The sequence below is a fragment of the Orcinus orca genome, chromosome 4 (genome assembly GCF_937001465.1).
Source record: "Orcinus orca chromosome 4, mOrcOrc1.1, whole genome shotgun sequence".
Lineage (NCBI taxonomy): Eukaryota > Metazoa > Chordata > Mammalia > Artiodactyla > Delphinidae > Orcinus > Orcinus orca.
This window is the reverse complement of record NC_064562.1, coordinates 27,380,025-27,400,819: the sequence shown is the minus strand read 5'-3', so window position 1 is coordinate 27,400,819 and position 20,795 is coordinate 27,380,025. Positions and strand designations below refer to the sequence as shown.

At 42.1% G+C, this 20,795-nt stretch overlaps 1 protein-coding gene and 1 long non-coding RNA gene across 7 annotated transcripts in view; one reads left to right on the top strand and one right to left on the bottom strand.

Annotated features, from left to right (window-relative positions):
- SLC10A7 (solute carrier family 10 member 7) overlaps positions 1–20,795 on the top strand; it is a 251,725-nt gene that overhangs the window by 172,886 nt on the left and 58,044 nt on the right. For 3 of the 6 annotated variants that reach the window (XM_033402782.2, XM_033402792.2, XM_004263613.3), the window contains 2 exons: positions 409–444; positions 19,376–19,459. In XM_033402782.2, the coding sequence (XP_033258673.1) occupies positions 409–444; positions 19,376–19,459 (120 nt within the window). The remainder of the gene's footprint in view (positions 1–408; positions 445–19,375; positions 19,460–20,795) is intronic. The other 3 variants (XM_049708816.1, XM_049708817.1, XM_033402797.2) reach the window with 1 other exon arrangement.
- The window catches only part of LOC125964180 (uncharacterized), a 672,498-nt gene that overhangs the window by 617,871 nt on the left and 33,832 nt on the right, over positions 1–20,795 (bottom strand). The window lies entirely within an intron of this gene.

The following is a 20,795-nucleotide window of genomic DNA, read 5'->3' as shown; positions in this document are numbered from 1 at the left end:
GCTCAGGAGAGGACCCCAACTGGGACTAAACCACCTGTCTTCTCTTGAAAAGGGGCACTTTATCCAAGTTAGAGTTGAAGGCCTTGGAGTGAGCAATCTTGCCAGCTTCCACCCAAGTGATGCATATGCAACGTGGAAGGAAACTTAAGCTTAAAAAAGGCAAGACGAGTTTAAGGAAGATTGGTGGTTGTACTTCAAATGATACCAGATACGAATAATTATACTAGAGATGCTAAGGCATTATGGTCGGGAGAGCCAAGAGTGGGGCTCCCTCTTCTTTATCTCCTAGATTTTATTAAACAGAAATGAGAAGGGTAAGCATGTCCATGCATCAGAGTTTAAAATGGCAAAGAAAGTGTCCTGTTTTCCAGGCTGATAAATGATCATCATCTCTTTCATTTCTTTCAGGGCATCGTTGTAACACCCCTGCTACTGCTGCTTTTTGTGAGTATTTTGATGTTGTTTTTAATATTCTTTATTAAAAGCCGTCTACAACCCTTTAAGAAAGGTCTTTAGAAATAAATTGAAATTTGAATCTTGCATCGTATTTTGAACTGTTCTTCCAGTTGAGCTGTACCAAGTCATAACATGGAGACACAAAGAATCTCTGTAGTCTCATGGCCCAAGGAGAGCAACAGGACCCAGTTCTTGGGCCTCTGACTCCTGGCTAAATCATTAATTATTACAAATTAATGACCTGTGACGTAGGTCAAAAATGTGCTGCACTTTATTTTCTCACTAGTGAGACTGAAGTGATTGCTAGTGAGCAAGGGTTTGATTGAAAGAGCCTTGGTCCAGGGGACCAGACAAAGCTTAGTTTCCTGTGCTGGTACTGATAGGAACTGGCTTCCTCACTTTGGGGAATACTGCCTCGGTGTTTTCATCTGTAAAATGGGAAACAATAACACCTACCCCAGTCTGTCTCCCAGGGATAATGAAATGTGCTTTAGAAAGGAAAAGTACAAGCTACTGGCAAACCAAGCAAAAATTGTTCTGAAAATAAGAAATGCTAATTAGCTGTCTTATTTCTTTTGGCACTAAGCATATGAGAAATTAGATGAGAGATTATAATAGAAATTAATGTTATCTCATGCTGAGAAAAGCATATGTAACCATGAATGATACCTAAAATATTTTATGAACTGTGCATTTTTCATACACACATCTCCCAAGTATAAATCACTCCACTCATCACTGAAATAGAGTAGGGATGCATTTCTGGGAGTGAAATGTAGCTGTTTGACTAGCACTATTTGTCAGTGAATTAAAACTATGGGGCAAATTTATTTAATTATAGGGTAATTACCCAAGTTGAAATTCAATTAGAGTAATAGAATGTGGGACTTCATTTCTTACAAGCTGTGTAGGAAGTGGAGAGGGAGAGATGCCCTACTAAACAGTTGGATTTTGCATCTTTCATGAAAGACATTTCCTTCCAGTAATAACCCTCAGCCTTGCCATCCCTTCTGAAATGATAGCTCCATCCTGACAAGGTAAGGAGAGTCAAATCAGATCACTTCCCACAGTATCACAAACCTCATTAATTTAGACTCAGCAATTCAGAATTTGCAGTGAGTCAAATTGAAACTGAAGTGAATGTCTCTTTGGGAAAAAAAGACTTGGTTGGTATGTACCTACCTGCTCACCTGCTCACTAGATGTGAGGACCTGGGATCGTCCCTCAGTGTTTCTTCCAAGCCTTGGGATCGTAATTTCCCAGGAGCAGCACTCAGTGGGCACAGGATGCAGGCCAGCCTGGGGTCCCCCCTGGCAGTGAGTCAGAGAAGTAGCATAGAGCTGGCCATATAGAAAGTGTCCAATAAATGGCTACGTAGCCTAGATTTTCTCCATTGCAGAAGGGTAGCATCTCCTACTCAGGGGACTCTTTGAAGAAGATCACGAGAGAAGTCACAGCCACAACTAGGGGGCTAAGACCTAGGTAGCACTTTTTTTTTTTTTTTTTTTTTTTTTGCGGTACACGGACCTCTCACTGCTGTGGCCTCTCCTGCCACGGGGCACAGGCTCCGGACGCGCAGGCTCAGTGGCCATGGCTCACGGGCCCAGCCGCTCCGCGACGTGGGATCTTCCTGGACCGGGTCACGAACCCGTGTCCCCTGCATCAGCAGGCGGACTCTCAACCACTGCGCCACCAGGGAAGCCCATAGGTAGCACTTTTGAGTATCTCAGAGTCTGGAATCCCTGAGACACTGTTTCAGCTGTGACTAAAAGAACCAGATGCTTACTTTTCTCCCTCTCTTCCCATCTCCATGCCGTAACAAGACATTCCCAGCTGGTTAATATTAATGGCATCATGCAAGCTTGCCTCCCCTCTTAGACCCTAGACTTGTGAGCTTTAGTTGGGTAAACCTTTTCAAATCATCGAGCTACAGGAATAGTGAAAGAAACCCCAAGACCCTCAACTTAAAAGTTTAATGCTTCCCTTTTGAGCCAACTGGGCTGTCCCACTAGGTTCAATGGCACCGTCACACGACATCAATAGTTACTTCTGTGTTACGTGACTTGAAATCGCATGCACAGTATATAATACTTTTTGCCTGTGCATTTTACGAACAATGGGAATTGCTTAAACACTTGGGTGACCAGGCTTCACTTAGCAGGAGAGAAAAGCCTGAGCGATTAAAATATGAAAACATATCATTAAAGATGTAGTGTTTTTCATCAACACCCCTGTTGTGGCTTAAATTGTGATTCTCCAAAGGATAGGTTGAAGTTCTAATCCCTAGTACATCCGAATGTGACCTTATTGGAAAATAGGGGTGTTGCAGATGTAATTAGTTAAGATGAAGTCATAGTGGTACAGGGTGGGTCCTTAATCCAATATGACTGCTGTCCGTAAAGAATAGGAGTCAGAGAACCACAGGGAGAATGCCACATCACAACGGAGGAAGAGATTAGAGAGATGGGTCTACAGGCCAAGGGACACCAGCGGTTGCCGGCAAACGTCAGAAGCTAGAAGAGACAAGGAAGGATTCTCCTCTAGAGATTTCAGAGGGAGCATGGCCTTGCTTGATTTCAGACTTACAGTTTCCACAACTGTGAAACAATACGTTTCTGTTGTTTTAAGCCACTCAGTTTATGATATTTCATTACAGAAGTCAAAAAAGCTAATACAACCCCTGAAAATTGAATTGTCTTTTTTTTTAAATCATATCTTGAAAGTGTAAATTTCTGGATAGTCAGGCACAGTAGCTAGTAAAAGCCATTTTTGCTGATGGAGTCTCAGTTCCCTGTATTCTTAACATCTTCTCAGAATGTTCCCTTTACCATCTTGCTCCAACTGAAACCTGTCTTCTTATTCATGTTTTTGCTGTTGGCATCTTTCATATCACTGAGCCTTGAAATGGGAGAAGGTGTCTTTCTTGTTCCTCTTTACCAATCCCAGATCACTTCCCATGCCTGCTCCATAAAATCCTCCTATTACCTTTAAAGGTTATGCCAGCACACCTATATTACCTGCTGCCGCTCTTTGTTGTAATTGTCAGTGGAACACCAGGTCACGCTCTAAGAGTCCAGAAAAATGTTAGTACCTTTCCATTGTCTTCTTTTTCACAATACACTTGGATTGATTCTTGGTGTTTTCAGTATTCACATAGTTGACCTTCCCAATACCCTGGCCTCTAAATTCTTGACCCCCTTCACCAGTGAGATTGCCTTCCCCCTCATCTCAGCCAGTCGCCCCTGCAGTCAGACCTTTGACTTATTACTGCCAATGATAGCATCCTTCCATAATCCTATTTTCAAATGTCTTCTCCTACTAGCAGCTGCTATCTTTGTGACTTACTCCCCAGATTAAGAATTCTGCAAACTTGCCAGGAGGGCTCATTTATTTACCTTATCACCTTCAATGCTTCTAACTAATCCACCCTACCTTCACCCTCTTACCCTCAGATTCCATCTGACCTAGCCTAGATCTCATGGTCCATCACTGTAATTACTTTATTACATACACCGTCAACAACCTTGCTCATCTCTTACTGCTTCCTATTTGTCTGGCAAGTGCCAGGCCTGCTTAAATCCAACTCTACACCTTTCTGTATTTGTACCTGAACACGCAGGGGCACCCACTCTCATGCTGACTGATCTCATTCGAAATCCATGACAACTAATTGTAAATGAGCCTGGCAGTCCTACTCCCTTCCCCGAACTGATGCACATCCCCAATCTCTAGAGAATCATTTCACACCTTCTCCTTGCTTCTCAAATCTCCAGTGCCTCTTCTCTTTTTTTCATCTTAACTGATGCAGAAAGGAAACTAGATGATGAGGAAGTCAGAAGCAATCAGAGAAATTTACAAAATCCCGCCTACTTGCTTCTATATTTTTCACCTCTCTCCTCCTTCCGTAGATAAACTATCTTTGCTCCCATCTAAGGCCAGTCCCTCCAGTTGTGCCATCCCTTATTGCCTACTTAACAATAGGAGCCACACACATTTCCCTCTTTCTCCTATGTCATTAAATTTTCTATCTCTGCTGGGTCATTTCTGTCAGCATGTAAGCATTCTGTAATATTACACATCTTAAAAATTAAATTTCACCTTATCCTACCTGTAGTCCATTTCTGTGCACTCTTTTATGGCACAGTTCCTCCAAAAAGTTGTTATTATTTTAATGTTGAGCCTTCTTTTTTAATTTATTTAATTTATTTTTTTGCTGTGTTGGGTCTTCGTTTCTGTGCGAGGGCTTTCTCTAGTTGTGGCAAGCGGGGGCCACTCTTCATCGCGGTGCGCGGGCCTCTCACTGTCGCGGCCTCTCTTGTTGCGGAGCACAGGCTTCAGACGCGCAGGCTCAGTAGTTGTGGCGCATGGGCCCAGTCGCTCCGCGGCATGTGGGATCCTCCCAGACCAGGGCTTGAACCCGTGTCCCCTGCATTAGCAGGCAGACTCCCAACCACTGCACCACCAGGGAAGTCCTCCAAAAAGTTATTTTAACTTATTTATCACTCATTCAGTAATACGTATTGAGTTCTTCCAATATGCCAGTCACTTTCCGGGGTGCCAAGGATATAGCAGTGAGCAAAACAGATACATCTTTGCTCTAATGGAGGTTATATACTAGTGGAAAGAAGCAACCAACAAATAAGTAAAAATATATTGTGTAAGATGGGTGCTAAAGAAAAAATAAAGTAAGGAAGGGAAGTGGGTTGGGAGGTTGGACTGACTGAGAAACAATATTTGAGCAAAGGCCTAGAGGAGATACCACCAGAAAGTGAGCTTTCTGGTGGTAGAATGTTCCAGGTGGAAGGAACAACAAGTGCAAAGGTCCTGAGAGTGTGCCTGGTGCCTAAGGAACAGCAAGGAGGCCAGTGTGGCTGGAATGGAGTGAGCAAGGGGAGAGTAGATGGAGATGAGGTCAGAGACATAGCAGAGGCCAAATGATAGAGGACCTTAAAGTCCTTTGTACGGATTTTGAATTGTAATTCAAGAGAGACAGGAAACGACTGAAAGAGTTTTGATCAAGGGAATGGCATGTTCTGACATTCCCTTTAAAAGGGTGACTCTGGATGCTGGGTTGAGAGTAGATTGTTAAGGGGATCATGGTGGAGACAGGAAGACCAGTTAGAAAGCTAGTGCAAGAGATGCCGTTAGCTTGGGCCAGCGTGGTTGAATAAATCTGGTGGGAGGTAGTTCTTTATTTTCTTGAAAGAGCTGAGAGATTGAATGAAAATTATGAGGGAAAGATAAGAATCAAGGATGACTCCACGCCTGTGCAACTTGAAGTATGGGATTGCCGTTTACTAAGATAGGGAAGGCTGTAGGGTCGAACAAGTTGATGGAACTCCCAACAAATTCAGTCTTGGACATGTCTGGATTAAGATGCCTTTCAGACATCTAAGTAGAGACGTCAAGTAAGCAGTTGACTATATGTCTGGAATTCAGGAGAAAGGGTCTGGACTTTCTGTGTGTATGTATCTCTAGAGATACACATTTGGGAGAGTTCAGCATAGAGATGGATTTTGAGTTAGGCTGGACGAGATCACCAAAAGAGAATAAAGAAGGAGAGGTATCAGTGGACTGAATTTGGGGCATTCTAACATTAAGAGGTCAGCACAGAAGACCAAGGATATCCAGTTTGCTTAGGAAGAACACCAAGAGATTTTAATGTCCTAGAAGTCTAGCAGAGAATGTTTCAAAAAGGGGATCATGGTCAGCTACTTCAAATGCTGGTAATAATTCGGATAAAATGAAGTCCAACAATTGGCCATTGATTGTAACAAGATGGAGGCCACTGGAGACCTTAACAAGAGCTATTTCAGCAGAGTTTTGGAGGAGAAAGCCTTATTGAAGTTGGTTCAAGAATAAATGAAGAAAGAAGAGTTCATTTTGCTGTAAAGTGTGCAGGAAATGGGAGAGCAACAAAGTTAATGAAGGACCGAGAGAGGATTCTTTTTTAAGTTGGGAAAATTATTAGCATATTTGTATCAATAGATTAATCCAGTTAGAGAAGGAAAATTTGATACAGAAAAAAGAGGGGAGAATTCGTGGACCCATGTCCTTGAGTAGGAGAAAGGGATGAGTTCTAGTGTGTAAAGGGAGTATGGCCTCCTAAGCACAGATAGTTCATCCAGAGTCATGGAAGTGAAGCCATGGGATATAGGCAGGGATGCAAGTAAATTGGATGATGTAATTATAGGAGCTTGTTAAGTTCTCCTCTGGTTCTGTTTTCTCAGTGAAGTGGCAAGCAAGGTTAGGGGTGGAGGACAAGAAAAGGCAAGGAGGTGTTGGAGATTTGATGAGAAAGGCAAAGACATGAAACAGTCATGTGGCAGAGTGAATGGAATGGGCAAATGCAGTGCTATGGTCCAATAGCACCGAGGACCATCCTGAGTCTTTACACTTGGCATTGGCTCAGCCTGGATTCTCCCCACCCCGGATATCCACATGGCTCCCTCCTTCACTTTCATCAGGTCTCTGGTCAGGTGTCATTTTAGAGGAGAAGAATAATATATTCCATCACTCTCTCCCCACCTACCATTCTTAATTGTTCCTCTTTAGCACTTATCACGTGACATCTTAATCACTAGTTAATTTGTTTATTATCCATCTTCCCTAACTAGAGCAAAGCATTACAAGATAGCAGAGACTTTATGTTTTGGTCACTGCTAAAAGCCCACTGCTCAAAATAATGCCTGGCTATGGAAGCCACTTGAAAGCATTTTTGAATGGATGCTTGGTAAAGAAAAACTGTTTCTGTTCTCACAGTACTTCTAACATCAAAGGTGTGGGTTTTCGATGCCAAGGGATTCTCCAATTCTCTGCAAATACCAACCGGGTATTCTACAATTTAATTCATTTTGACACTAACTTCCCAGAGTTAATGCAGACCCCACAGGTAGAGGGCTCAGTCTCCCAAGATTGCCTCTCACTTCAGGTGCCAATCAGAAATAGTGGTTTCCAGGTTACCCACACTTCTGTCCGACTTGGCTACAAATCAGGGGGCTCCCACAGCCCCCTCCTCAGGTCCAATAATTTGCTACCACTGTTCACAGAACCCAGTGAAACACTTTATTTATTATTACCGGTTAATTATAAAGAAAACAAATAAACAGCCAGGTGAAGAGGTACGTAGAGCAAGGTCCAGAACGGTCCCAAGTGCAGGAGTTTCTGTCCCATGGAGTTTGGGGTGTGCCACCCACCCTGCATATGGGTGCATTCACCAACCCGGAAGCTCTCTGAACCCTTCTGTGCCAGGTACTGGGGACAAAACCCAAATAATGTAACAAAAGACACTCTTATCATCCCATCCCTCAGGAAGTTCTGAGGGTTTTAGAAGCTCTGTGCTAGGAATTGGGGACAAAGACCAAATATATATTTCTTACTATTTCACTACATCACAGTTGGACAGGTGGACAGGTGCCTCTGTTCAAAGAGTCAGGCTAGGACCACTTTTAAGACTCATATGTCCTCATCACTTGCTCTACCTTCAGGGCCACATTCCTTATTGTAAAGCCATTTTGAAGGAACCGACTTCACTTCCCTCACAGTCTGTTGTGCAGGGGTGGCATGGTATGGGGAGAAAGCATCCCGTTTTGGTTCAGTCTGCAGCCAGTATTTGTTGTGAACAGTGGATTTTCTTTTACCCTTCTTAGCCTCGGTTTTTACCTCTGTAAAGTGAGAATTATAAGATGAAATGAATTCATTTATGGGAAAGCCTGTTGTAAACTGTAAGGAACCAGCAAATGGTAGTTATTTAAATTTGACACTTTATAAAGGAAAATAGAAAATAATGCCAGGAAGGATGTCAAGGTTTTGCAAAAGCACTTATCTGATGAAATGCAGTGATGGTCCAGCTAGTCCAGACCTTAATGATGAGCTGAGTCTTAAAACTTTAAGATTCTATAATCATCTATAATCTTATAAACTTGTATATAAATGAATCCAATATTTACCATGGCTGGCAATGAGTGCAGTGAAACTTCCTGAAATAGCACCATTAACTCCTAAGGCTCAAAGTGGTTTTTACATATATCACCTCAATTTTCTTGATAACATACCTTTGCTATTGGCAGGGGCAGAAATTATTGTCTTTATTTTGTTCGTGGATGTGTATCAGACCATGAAGGTCCAATCTGTAAGGGTAAATAAAGGCCTTGTCTAGCTAAAAACTATACTTATAAGTTCATTACTTGAAATTCCATGTGAATTGTCCTTCTGAAACAGTGTTCCCAGTGGTAAGCAGCCACTAGATTTTGTCCGCCTGGGCCAGGAACCATGAACATCTTATTCATTAACTTATCTCTGGTGCCAAATATTCAATAAATGTTGGAAGGAGGGGAATAGAAAGATGGGTGAACAATTATTAGAATGATTCAAATGATAAATAAGTGGTTCAAAGGTTAGCATTCCAGCCTAAGCCATAAAATTTTACTTTATATTTGCTATGACAAATAACTTACAATTTTTTTCAATAATATTAACACATCCATTCTTTTATTCAGTGTTTGGATGCCTACTGTGCACTGTGAATATTACAACGATCAGTCTGACATTGATCCTTCCCTCAAAGAATTTATGATTTAACAGAGAAAATAGAATATATTCACAGATAATTAAAATCCAAGGTAGAAATTGTATCACAAGTATCATAATATTTCAAAGGAGATTACTAAAAAAGAAAACATTTTATTTAATAGGAGAACTGGGTTTTTTTACAATAATTTTTTACTGAAAGAAGCTTTTTAAAAAATATATATTCAAGTATAGTTGATTTATGTTAATTTCTGCTGTACAGCAAAGTGATTCAGTTATACACACACACACACACACACACACATATTCTTTTTCATATTCTTTTCCATTATGGCTTATCACAGGATATTGAATGTAGTTCCCTGTGTGTGTAGGACCTTGTTTTGTTTATCCCTTCTATATGTAACAGTTTGCGTCTGCTGACCCCAAACTCCCAATCCGTCCCTCCCCCTCCTCCCCCTCCCCCTTGGCAACCACAAGTCTCTTCTCTATTGTCTGTGAGTCTGTTTCTGTTTTGTAGATAAGTTCCTTTGTGTTATATTTTAGATTCCACATATAAGTGATATCTTACGGTATTTGTCTTTGTCTGACTTACTTCACTTAGTATAATCATCTCTAGGTCCATCCATGTTGCTGCAAATGACATTATTTCATTTTTATGGCTGAGCAATATTCCTTTGTATTTATGTACCACATCTTCTCTATCCATTCATCTGTTGATGGACATTTAGGTTGCTTCCATGTCTTGGCTATTATAAACAGTGCTGCTATGAACACTGGGGTGCATGTATCTTTTCCAATGAGAGTTTTTGTCTTTTCTGGATATATGCCCGGGAGTGGGATTGCTGGATGATATGGTAGCTCTATTTTTAGTTTTTTAAGGAACCTCCATACTGTTCTCCACAGTGGCTTTACCAATTTACATTCCCACCAACAGTGTAGCAGAGCTCCCTTTTGAAAGAAAACTTTTAATTTGAGGAAAACTTTTAATTTGAGAGGTAGATGGAAACTTCTAATATTTCTCCAGGGATGTCCTACTTACTTCAAGTTTTTTTCATGTGTGTGGTTCTGATTCTCGTTCGTATCTAACATCACTTAAAACTTGCAGATCTTTCCTTTCCTCTGATGTGGTTTCTCACTAACACTCTGTTTACCGACCATTATTACAGTTTTTATTCAGCAGTAAATAATAGAGAAGACTGAAAGAGAGAGATTTGAAAACTTGAAATGGAGTGTTGTGGGTAGTGAAGATGCAGAGGCCCCGGTGCTGAGTCAAGCACTTAGGCTGTGAGGTCAGGGACAGTCCATTGGGCAGCATGAAGCTCCTGCCTTTGTAGACCCCTGTCCCCCCAAGTCTCCTTAGCAGCTCCCTCACACCTTCTTCCCAACTACATCTTGGCGACTGTGCGGAATGAAAGGAAGCAACGTCTAAACTTCTCTCTTACTCCCTCTGAAATTAAGACAAAGAAGGTAAGATAACTATGTTCACACTGTGGAACAGGTCAGTCTAATTCTACGCAGTTATGATCTAAGGAAACCAGATATTATCTGGTATTGTCATGGCCTCAAGCCTCATAATTCTGTAGACCACCACTTTTATTTAAATGAGTTCCTGCGTGGCAGGGGAGAGTCAGTAGTGCTTTGAGCTTGTGCCATTGGAACGACAAATCAAGGCCTCACTTCCACCGCAGCCACAAAGGTCAGCTCAACATCAAGACCCCTGGAAACTCAAAGGGCGGAAACTTGGACCACTGCTGAAAGTCATGTTCTCAGAGTTACAGATCAGCCCATCTCCATATGTGGGGATGGTCACATCAATCGCTTAGGATATTTAATAAACATTCACCCTCATGCTTACCCAGTCGATAGTAATGTAAGCGCCCCTTAAGTAAGTGGGAGCACCACCAGCTCTGCTGTTATATTAATTGATTTTATATGACTTGATTTCTTAGAAATCTGGCCCCTCATCAAGTAGATATTTAGAAGGCATTGTGATACTTGGACATATATACACACATGTGTACAACACGCAAACACGTACGTGCACCCCCATGCATGCACACCAGGCCCTGTTTCTAGGCTAACTGTATGCTCCATTCGTCTGACTATCTCTTCTGTTACTTTCCATTTTAGCAGTTCTTAAATCCAATCAGCTTGAATTCTCAGGACACTTTAAGAGAAACCTTGTTTTTCCAGAAGGGGAGGGGGACGGTGGGGAGAGGGGGAAAATAATTTTTATTGAGTCGGTATAATGGGTACTCTATGCATATTCCCATGTGAGTAGCATGAGTACCTTTAAAGGTAGGTATTATCCTCACCTATATGAGAAAACTTAGGTTCAAAGACTAGTCAAGAACACGAGGCGCTTTCAGGCAGCGTTCCTTCCAGGTTTTGCTTACAAAGCGTGGCTCCTAGGAGACGGGTGATTTTAAGACATTTTATCAGCACTCAGTTACTACTTCCTGGACATATATTTTAGGTAACATAGGAAAGATAAACAGAATAAGGCATAAATATTGCCTTGAAGAAACTTAAACCTCATGTAGGTAAAGAAGAATAGACTATGGAAGAATTTTAGAGGAAAAATTAACTACTAAACTATGTGATTCAGACTGAATTTCATAGGAGTTCACAGAAGAGCGAGGTCAGGGTTGGGGAGAGACGTCAGTGGCAGCTTTCAAGGCTACGGTCATCATTAGTTTCTCTAGTAATTGGCTACCTGTGATAGAAAGTCCTTCAACTTTTGATCCCATCAATAGAAACAAAAACAGCAAATACAGACTTTAGTGTCATGTACAGTACTCTGATTATTTTTTGTAGTGTGTTCCCAATGATGGTTGCATAACTGATGGTCACATACATGTGCGATGTATAAAATGATGATAAAACATGAAGCACTTGAAGAGAAACGATCCCATTGATTGCCTCAGTTGTTCCACACGGAGCCGGGCTCTCCACCCTGTGCCCAGGAGCGTTTGTTCCTAAAGCCAGTAAGACGGATCTCATCTCCTCGAGCCTGAGAGCAGCTTTTCTTCTGACTGTGTGTATAAATCACACAGGGATGCTTCTCACGCATGGAGAATTTTGTAACGCAAGATAATCTGTGGAGTCTTTTATAAATGCTCTTCCTGGGACTCCCCCAGACCTTGTTGAAATAATGGGGAAGCAGGGGAGCACCTGGTAAGCCACTTTCAAATGCTCTAGAAGCAACATTGATAAACTCCCCCCACCCCCATCCCCCTTCAAGGACCATTGACCCAGAGAGGCCAAGTCCACTGCTGCTCTGGGACTTGGCGGACTTATCTGAAGGGATGCGCTCAGGTGCAGCGCTGTCCTAGCCAGGCTTCTCCCTGCACCTTGGTCCCCCTCCAACACCAGCAGCTGCTCCCCAAGCAGTTATGATCTGGCTGAAGTGAGAAGGACACTGCTTCCTTACACCACCCTTGCCTGTTGGTCCCTCTTCTGGAGGAACTTAAAACTTTGTCTCCTTAAGGGACAATTAGCAACAGCAGGTTCTGTGGTTCCTGAACCAAACTCAGGATCGACAAGACTGAATCCTGTGGTCATGGAATAACGGACAAAGCTTGTTTCTAGATGCCTCTGCGTATCTCTGCCTCTAGCCAGCCGTGTCCTGGAAGCCCATCTTCACACAGCTTTCCTCTGCGGGCGATAAGCTGATTTACAGTTCATTTGGGCACATTTCACTACGATTCTTGTGTTGTTTGAATAAACAGAACTTACAATTGTACGTCGTTTCCATCAGTTATTGGAAGGTAATCTTTTCATCTTACGTTTTAAATTAGCAGATAACAAAAAGAAATGTTTTACATATTTTTTAATCTTTAAAAAAATCATTTAAAACCTATTTTGTTCTTTGTTGCTCAGAGAAGGAAAAATACCATGCATCTAGATATATAAATAATAAATAAAAGGGATCATTTCCTCAACTACCTATACACATTCCATGCCGTAACCCACCTCTAGTTTGATACACGCAGCCAAATCAGTGTGGCTTTTTAACAACCATATTCTTAATTTTCATAAAAATGACAGTCATTTTTCCACTGAGCCTGTCAGCCTGGTATACCTTTGAGTCATTGATTTTGTGTAAGTAATCAGTTCAGTTCGCATGGAATGAAAGACAGACTGGACTATAGATTCTGGAGAAAGACGGGACTGTAGAAGGGCTCAGGGGATCAAGGCCTAGGGACACTCTCCCTTCTTACGTCTGAATGCCTTGTCTTTGTGACGGGAAGGGGATAGTATTTATGAACATCCATAATGTCTGTGTGTGGGTACAAGAAAGTTAGATCCAATAGTAAGCAAGTCCCCTCCTTCTTTCCCTCGCCTGGGGCTGGGCTCTGGGTAACATAGGTGAGGGGCCAGAACTGGGCCGGAAGGGAGCTCATCCTGCTTTCTATATAGGTCTGAAGTGGCTTCTTCCTGATTTCCTCGCAAAGGAGATTTAACATTCTCTACTCTACAGTATAAACTATAAATATCTATTCTTATGTTTCTCTGAATGTGGGACTCATGAAAGCAAAGACCAGTCATCAAGGGTGAATTATATAATACAATAATGTTTTAATAGCTGAGAAGGGACACAAATAGTTGCAGCGCCTGTGGCTAATGGATTTCCCTGGTAGGAGATAAAAGGCTGATTACACAGAGAGCAAGTGAGGACCTGGTGCGTTAATGACGATTTACAGGTCAGCTCGCTTACAGGAGTGATTTAAAACGCACCATCTGTTTTCTAACTGTAGGCTGATAACTGTGATTTACAGACGGTCAATGTGTCTTCATCAAGAATTTACTTATTTGTCTTTCTGAGTCTGCTTAGTCTGGCCCTGTAAAATTTCACTGACTGGACGCCCCCAGATTCTTTCCAAATCAAACAATTTCTAAGTTGAATGGATCGATAGCAGCCAATCTTGCTTCGTTTGACTCAGCCTTTCTCTGCCAGGTTAGAAAATTAAATCCTGATGCTCTACAGCAGGCCTTGTATGTACTGGATTAACTTCCTTCTGACACATCTACCCTGGTACTAGTGATGCACCATCCTTGAGGGAGTTAAGAAAAGAGTTACTCAAATAATCTTCGGTGTCCTGTGGTTCAAATCCAGAAACCCAGGTGAGAAAGGCTGCACCGTCATCCACTGCTTATCCAGTTTCCTCCCATCCCCTTTTCTTCTTTTTTCCCCTCTTTTTTTTTTTTTTTTTTGCGGTACGCGGGCCTCTCACTGTTGTGGCCTCTCCCGTCGCGGAGCACAGGCTCCGGACGCGCGGGCTCAGCGGCCATGGCTCACGGGCCCAGCCACTCCGCGGCATGTGGGATCTTCCCGGACTGGGGCACGAACCCACATCCCCTGCATCGGCAGGTGGACTCTCAACCACTGTGCCACCAGGGAAGCCCTCCCTCTGTCTTTTTGCTTCTGCCCTCCAGTTCCCCATCTCCTTGCAGCCCTCACAAAACACACATACAGACACACAGACGCTCTTCTCTTTCTCTCACATGGACAAGATAAGGGGAGGCCAGCTTTGGCCTCCACTCCTGCCCCCTTCCCCATCTCACCGCTCTGTCCCTTCTGTTGTTAATGTGCGGTGGAATGTAAGGATAAGTGTGAGGGCTGTGGAGACAGCCTTCTGGGTTGAGTTCCCGGCTCCGTCACTTTCTAGGTACGGTGACCATGTCCAGGCTGTTCAAGTGTTCTGTGCCACGGTTTCCTCATATGAAAATGGGGGTGCTAATGAGACCCACCTCAAGGGGTCGCTGTATTAAATCATTCAACACATTAGGCATTCAGAGCAGTGCACAATAAATGTTACCATAACTGTAATTATAGGAGACAATTGGGTGGGAGACTCCTGGTCCTTTCTTGGGGCTGTGAATTCAGCAGGACTCTGTAACTTACCAAAAGCTGGAAGGATGGAAAGAAGAAAAAACATTGTCAAGCCTCTCTTTCTACCTATGTGTTGTGGCCATTCATTAGGTGAACACACATTCTGGAGCACATACTGTGTACTAACTCCGTGGTTCTCAAAGGTAAACCCCAGCCCAGCAGTAGCAGCAGCATCACCTGGGGCCTGGTTAGAAGTGCAAATTCTCCCCTTCCTCCCCTCGTCCTTCCTGCTAGGTGTCACGAATCAGAAACTCTGAAGGTGGCACCAAGGAACAGGTGTTCCCACAAGCCCTCCAGGTGTGTCTGGTATGTTAACGTTTGAGAACCACCACCCTAGATGTAGAACGTAGTCACTCTGCTGGGCACCCGGAACATAAACATGAAAAGGACCGCGTCCCTGACCTTCAGGAACATACAGTCTACTGGGAGAGGCAGATGTGTAAACAAGAACAACCAAGGATTCTGACCGGTACAGTGGCAACACAGAGCCACAAAAGAGGGGGTGGCCGAGTCCGCATTTGGGGAGGAGGGTTTGGAAATAATCCCCAAAGAAGTGATGCTTGAAATAATTCTTAGGAAAAGACTAGAACTTTTCCAGTTATAAGCAGGGGAAAGAAAGGAGTGTGCACTTGGTGATGGGTGGACCCACACGCAGACCCCAACTTTGAAAAAGCAGCTCTTGGAGCGGGGGGTGGGGGGGGGGTTGGTTGGTTTTTTGTTCACTGTTGGATCCCTGGGGCTGAGAACATGCCTCTGGCCCACAGGAGGCACCAGTTACCATTTGAATGATTGAACACAAAGGTCTTAAATTCCCACATATTTAATTTTCACTGAAACGTTTCTTCGCAGCATGAGATTAAAACAAATAAACCTAATTGTGAGTTCTCTGCTTTAAAGCACTATATTCCTGAAAGAGATTAGCCAATGCCTGGATTGTTTATTTCACATGCGATATCTTAAAGCACGGGTTGGCAATGTGAGACGTAGGACCTTTAAACCCGCCGGGTGGCTCAGCGAAGCCCAGAGCACTTGCTTGACACAAGCTTATGCTGAACCTGCAACTTTATCCAAACGTGCAAATTATTGATGCTTCAATAATTGATGCTTCAGAGACCAAACACATTGGTCTCTGAAATAGAAACCACATGAGGCTCCTCATTAAAATGTGAAGAAACAAATAGCCCGGGCAGCGTATTTCCTTCTGCTTTAGTCAAAATCAACTCTGCATGCAAAGTGATTGGGTCTTGTAATCTTCTAGTCATACTCTCAAATGCAGATGCTCACTCTTCTTTCTTCTGGATGCCAGGGCGTACTTCATAGTGTCAGGAACCTCCCCAAGGGGACCTCTGCATCTTCAAACTGACCACAGCGACAGGTCTGGTGGCCGATTCAAAAGAAAGGACTTATGCCAAGTTAGACCCCAGGACTGAGATTTCCTTCCTTTCAGAGCCACTTCTAAGGAAGCCACCCTGCAGGACTTCCTCCCCAACATCTCCACCGTACTTAGTCTGGTTTCGTGTACCCAGTTACCTACATCCCTGGCTAGCTTGCTCTGGCCTCTGATCTGACAAAGCCGCAGAGGAGGGCTGCTCTAACCTGTGCTCCTAATCAAGTGGATCAGAGATCATGGGTGTTTTCAAGGACAAAGGGACCTTGGGGATCATGGACAACCACCCACCCTCCCCCTCACCCCATAGCCTTTTCCACTGTCTTCTAGGAACAAGAGGCTCCCAAACACTGAACATGCAGGTGGTCTATTACGTGATGGATCTAGAAAGTGAAACACAGAATATTCTTCAACACCAAAGTTGAAATGGGTTTTCCTCTACTTCCCTTTTAGCTTGAATTAGGATTAAAAAGAACCCCCAACATGGACTCAATACACGAAATCACATTTTAACTCTTCTGTCCATTTGATCTGAGTTTACTGCTCTGCAGTAATACTTTATGGTTAAACTAACCAGCCTTCCCACTGTGCATCTGGCTTCTATCACAGAGCAGATCTGGCTGAAGAGTTGCTTGCATGTGTTTGAGGAGCACTGCCAACTGCACCTCATAACACAGGTCTTCGAAGTGTTCATTACAAGCTGCTTCTCTCTGGACCTCAGTTTTCAATCTTTAAAAAGAGCTAATGGGACTACAAGTCTCTTGCAGGTTAGGATTCTATCAGTTTTAGGTCTTCCCTTCCAGAGCAGCATTAAGGAGCTAAGGAGGGGGTGGAGGAGAACTGAGGGAGGTAACATGCACCACCAGGCTCGCTCTGTTGTTTTACACAGGCACACGTGCGTGTGAGCTGGTCCTTTCTTCCCTTGGTTTTTATCATGAATAGATGCCCTTAGTTTCTAGGTGCACGTTCGAATTCGTTTTGTTACTCGTGATAAACAAGCAGTGAAAAGAATAATACCAACTGATTTTGTAATGCTACATGATAGTAAGAGATTTTTAGATATACTTAAGTTTTGTGTGTTTTTTTTTTTAGAAAAAACAGGGATATGATTTTGGATAAGAGTTTGTCTCCTTTTAGCATCCCATGTTTACAAATTAGTTCATCTGTTCATTCTGCACAGGTTCATCCTTTCTGCATACATATTCTCTGTGCCAGTTCCTGGGATAAGCACTCGGCTGACAGAGGGAATATAGCTTCATATGATTATTCATGAAAACGTTTAAAAAATACATTAAATAACTTAATAAAGTTGAGATAAAAAGAGAAACAGAGATGTGTGAGATCACCCATGAGATTTCAGGCAAGAGTTGAGACTTTTTCCTTGAGGGTTATCACCTCGAACCCTGCTGCCTCTCTTCAAACATTGTGAACCCTATGGATAGAGCATTGAGTTGAATGTTTCTGAACTTGAAAACTTTGTTCTTTAAAGTTTATTTTTCTAATTATCCAGTGTCTCAGTTTCTTTGTAAAATATATTTTTCCTTATTTCAGTCCTTGCCCCAGGAGCATCCTTAGGGTTAATATTTGTGGAGAGAATATATTTGTTAAATACCTTGCACTTCAACGACATCGTTGCTCTAATCATTAGCTTTTAATACTTTGGTTTTGACTAAAAAGAAATATCTAACAGCCATGTAACATTTAACACACCACAAATCCTGTGTGTTCTTCACCAGTTTCGTTTTTTCTGCTTGTATTTCTTTCGTTTATATTTGTTCTGGAGGAAAAGGCTAGAGGCGACACTTTTTGTGGGTGAAACTGACAGCCAGTGGTCAGTGTTGAAGGCAGTATTAAGTGGATGCAGGCCACTGATGGACAGGGCATACATTCTTGACCTTCTGAGTGCGTATAGATTGGGGCCGAGGATGGGGGACAGAGTTTTATAAAATAGACCAGGGCATAGAAAAGATTTCGGTAAGCCAGTTCACACAGAAATCAGTGAAAACACTGGTCCCACATCACTTCATTCTGAGCTATGGACTTCACTTATCTAAATATTTGATATGTTTTATTTAATATTCTCTGCCCTCCATCATTACCGTCTCCGCATCTTTCACAAAAATTACTTTCCAAAAGATATTTCCAAGTTTAACTAAACTTAGGTAAATATGAAAACTGAGGTGTGGTCTGCAGGGGAAGGCGAAAGTAACTTCCAAGGGCCAGGGGGGATCGTCACTGATGGCTTGGGAGAACCTGTTTGCAGAAAGGACTCATGAAAGGGATAAACAACTGTGGAACAGGCTACTGTTTGTCCAGAAAGGAGATTTTGAAAAAAACATTAGAAAGTTAATAGGAAGACAGCAGGTCTTGGTAGTTGAGGTTAATGTGAGTGTTGATGTGTTCACAGAGAAACACTGCCTGATGCTGCTGGCATCTTTATGAAGCTGAGACGGCAATCATTAGCAAAGAAAGAATCAAAAACTGAGGACAGAGGCAAAACGGGAATTCTGAGCAACGTTAAGACATACAAATTTAGGAGCGGTATATTGAAATTTTCAGTTGAAAAATAAGTTCCATTTCAGGATTTCCCATTTCCAAGATTTTGTTTAAGAATGAATTTTAAAGGGTATGAGAATCATTGCCTTTGTTTTGGAGGAGTAGGAAAGTTAGAAACTTTCGTTTACATAAATACAAATATTATCTCGTTAATAAAATAATGAGACACGTTTGTTTTAGGTATCTGCAGATGGGTGAAATAGAAATCACGTTAACTATGATTACAGGTGAAATATGCCATATAAGTACAGACAGTATGAACACAGAATGGCTTTACAATTCAGAAATGTATTTAATAAGAAGAAATTTAAGTTAATTGCAAAACAATAGTTATTTTTCTTCAATCTTAGTCTCCCAATAAAAATTATATATTAAACTACTCAGTCTATTTCGTGCTAAATTTCAAAAATAAAAGTAACTTCACTTGCTCCTTGTATATAGCTACCAAGTTTTTGTGCATGTCAGAGAATTCATTTATTACACTAGTTAACAGCGGTATTGAGAACGGATTTAAAGTGATTCTAACTCCTCGTATTCTTGTTTTACAGCTTCACTCCTCCTCTTCTGTGCCTTTTACATCTATTTTTTCTCAGCTTTTTATGACTGTTGTGGTTCCCCTCATTATTGGACAGGTAAGGTCTCCAGTTCTCTCTGCTCTTTTCTTTATAGATCAAATTGTGAATTCTTATGTAATGTCAGGACAATCGAGAGAAAAGATAGAGGAAGAGATGGTTAAATGAAAATCTAAGACTGTCCAACAGAAGGTTTCCTCAGCCACAAAGGTCTCATCTTTTTATTTTTTTAATTAACATCAATCTGCTTTACAGATAGCTATATATAGGGACACCAGCACACTATCTTGATGTTTAAAATGTATCTTCCCTTCTTTGTAGCTATGTAGCTAGCTTGGAAACGTCTAGCAGATCATTACCTTGATTTCTGATAAGGTCTCAGCAACTGTGACCATTTGGGGGACAACCATCTGCATTTGACTGGCTTCTTCTTATTCTTAGGCTCCTCCGATAGCAGTGATCATATTTGTGACCCTGTAGTTGATAAAATAAACATTTAATTCTATTAGCTCTTAAAATTAGACCTTAGAAAGTTTAGTTTCCCTTATCATTCTTACTGAATTAGACTCGCAGAAGAAATTCCTAACTTCTTATAACAGGCTGATGATGAGCATATAATTCAGTTATGAGCATACAGATTCAAAAACAAGGTTGTCATTGTTGTTTTCATCATAGGTAGGCACAGTAACAGCGTACAGAGTTTAATGTACTCCTAAAGTGAGTGAGTCTTAGAAAAAGAGTACATTAGGATGGCGAAGAGCACAGATGTTGGGTTAAGAGCAACTAGACTCTAGCTCTTAGTTCTGCCTTTTATTTGCTGTGTGACCTTGGGCAAGTCGTTTAATCTCCTTAGCTCCAGGTTCATAATTTATCAAACTGTGTAATAATGGGACCTGTCTTGAAGGGTTGTTGTGAGCATCAAATGAAATAGGATGCATGTAAAGTTTTTGTCCTCATAGAACTTGATACAGGTAAGTGCTCTATAGTTTCATCATCATTTTCAAATTCCCTGTAGATACGAAACAGGAAGCAACTCTTTGAGGCACTAACAATAAAAATTGGTGTGTGTATAGACATGTAATATTTACATGCTGTCTTAGGTTTTCTGGGAAATCAACTCTGAGACAGAGGTTTCCATGCAGGAAGCTGAATGGGGGAGAACCCTTGGGATCAACACCTGGGAGAGTGGGACAAGTAGGACGGGGGTGAAGGGGCCACAGCTTTAGCTGGACCAACCCCTCAGAGTTGTCCTGCCTAAGACACGCGTGCCTGGTTTCTCTCCTCTTGTGCTGAGCAGTCATCAGATGCTGGCTTCCTTGCCCCTCCGCGGTATGTCCTTGGGTGAGTCTGCTCTCTTAGCAGCAGTTCCCAAAGAGGAAGTCAACTGAGATCTTTC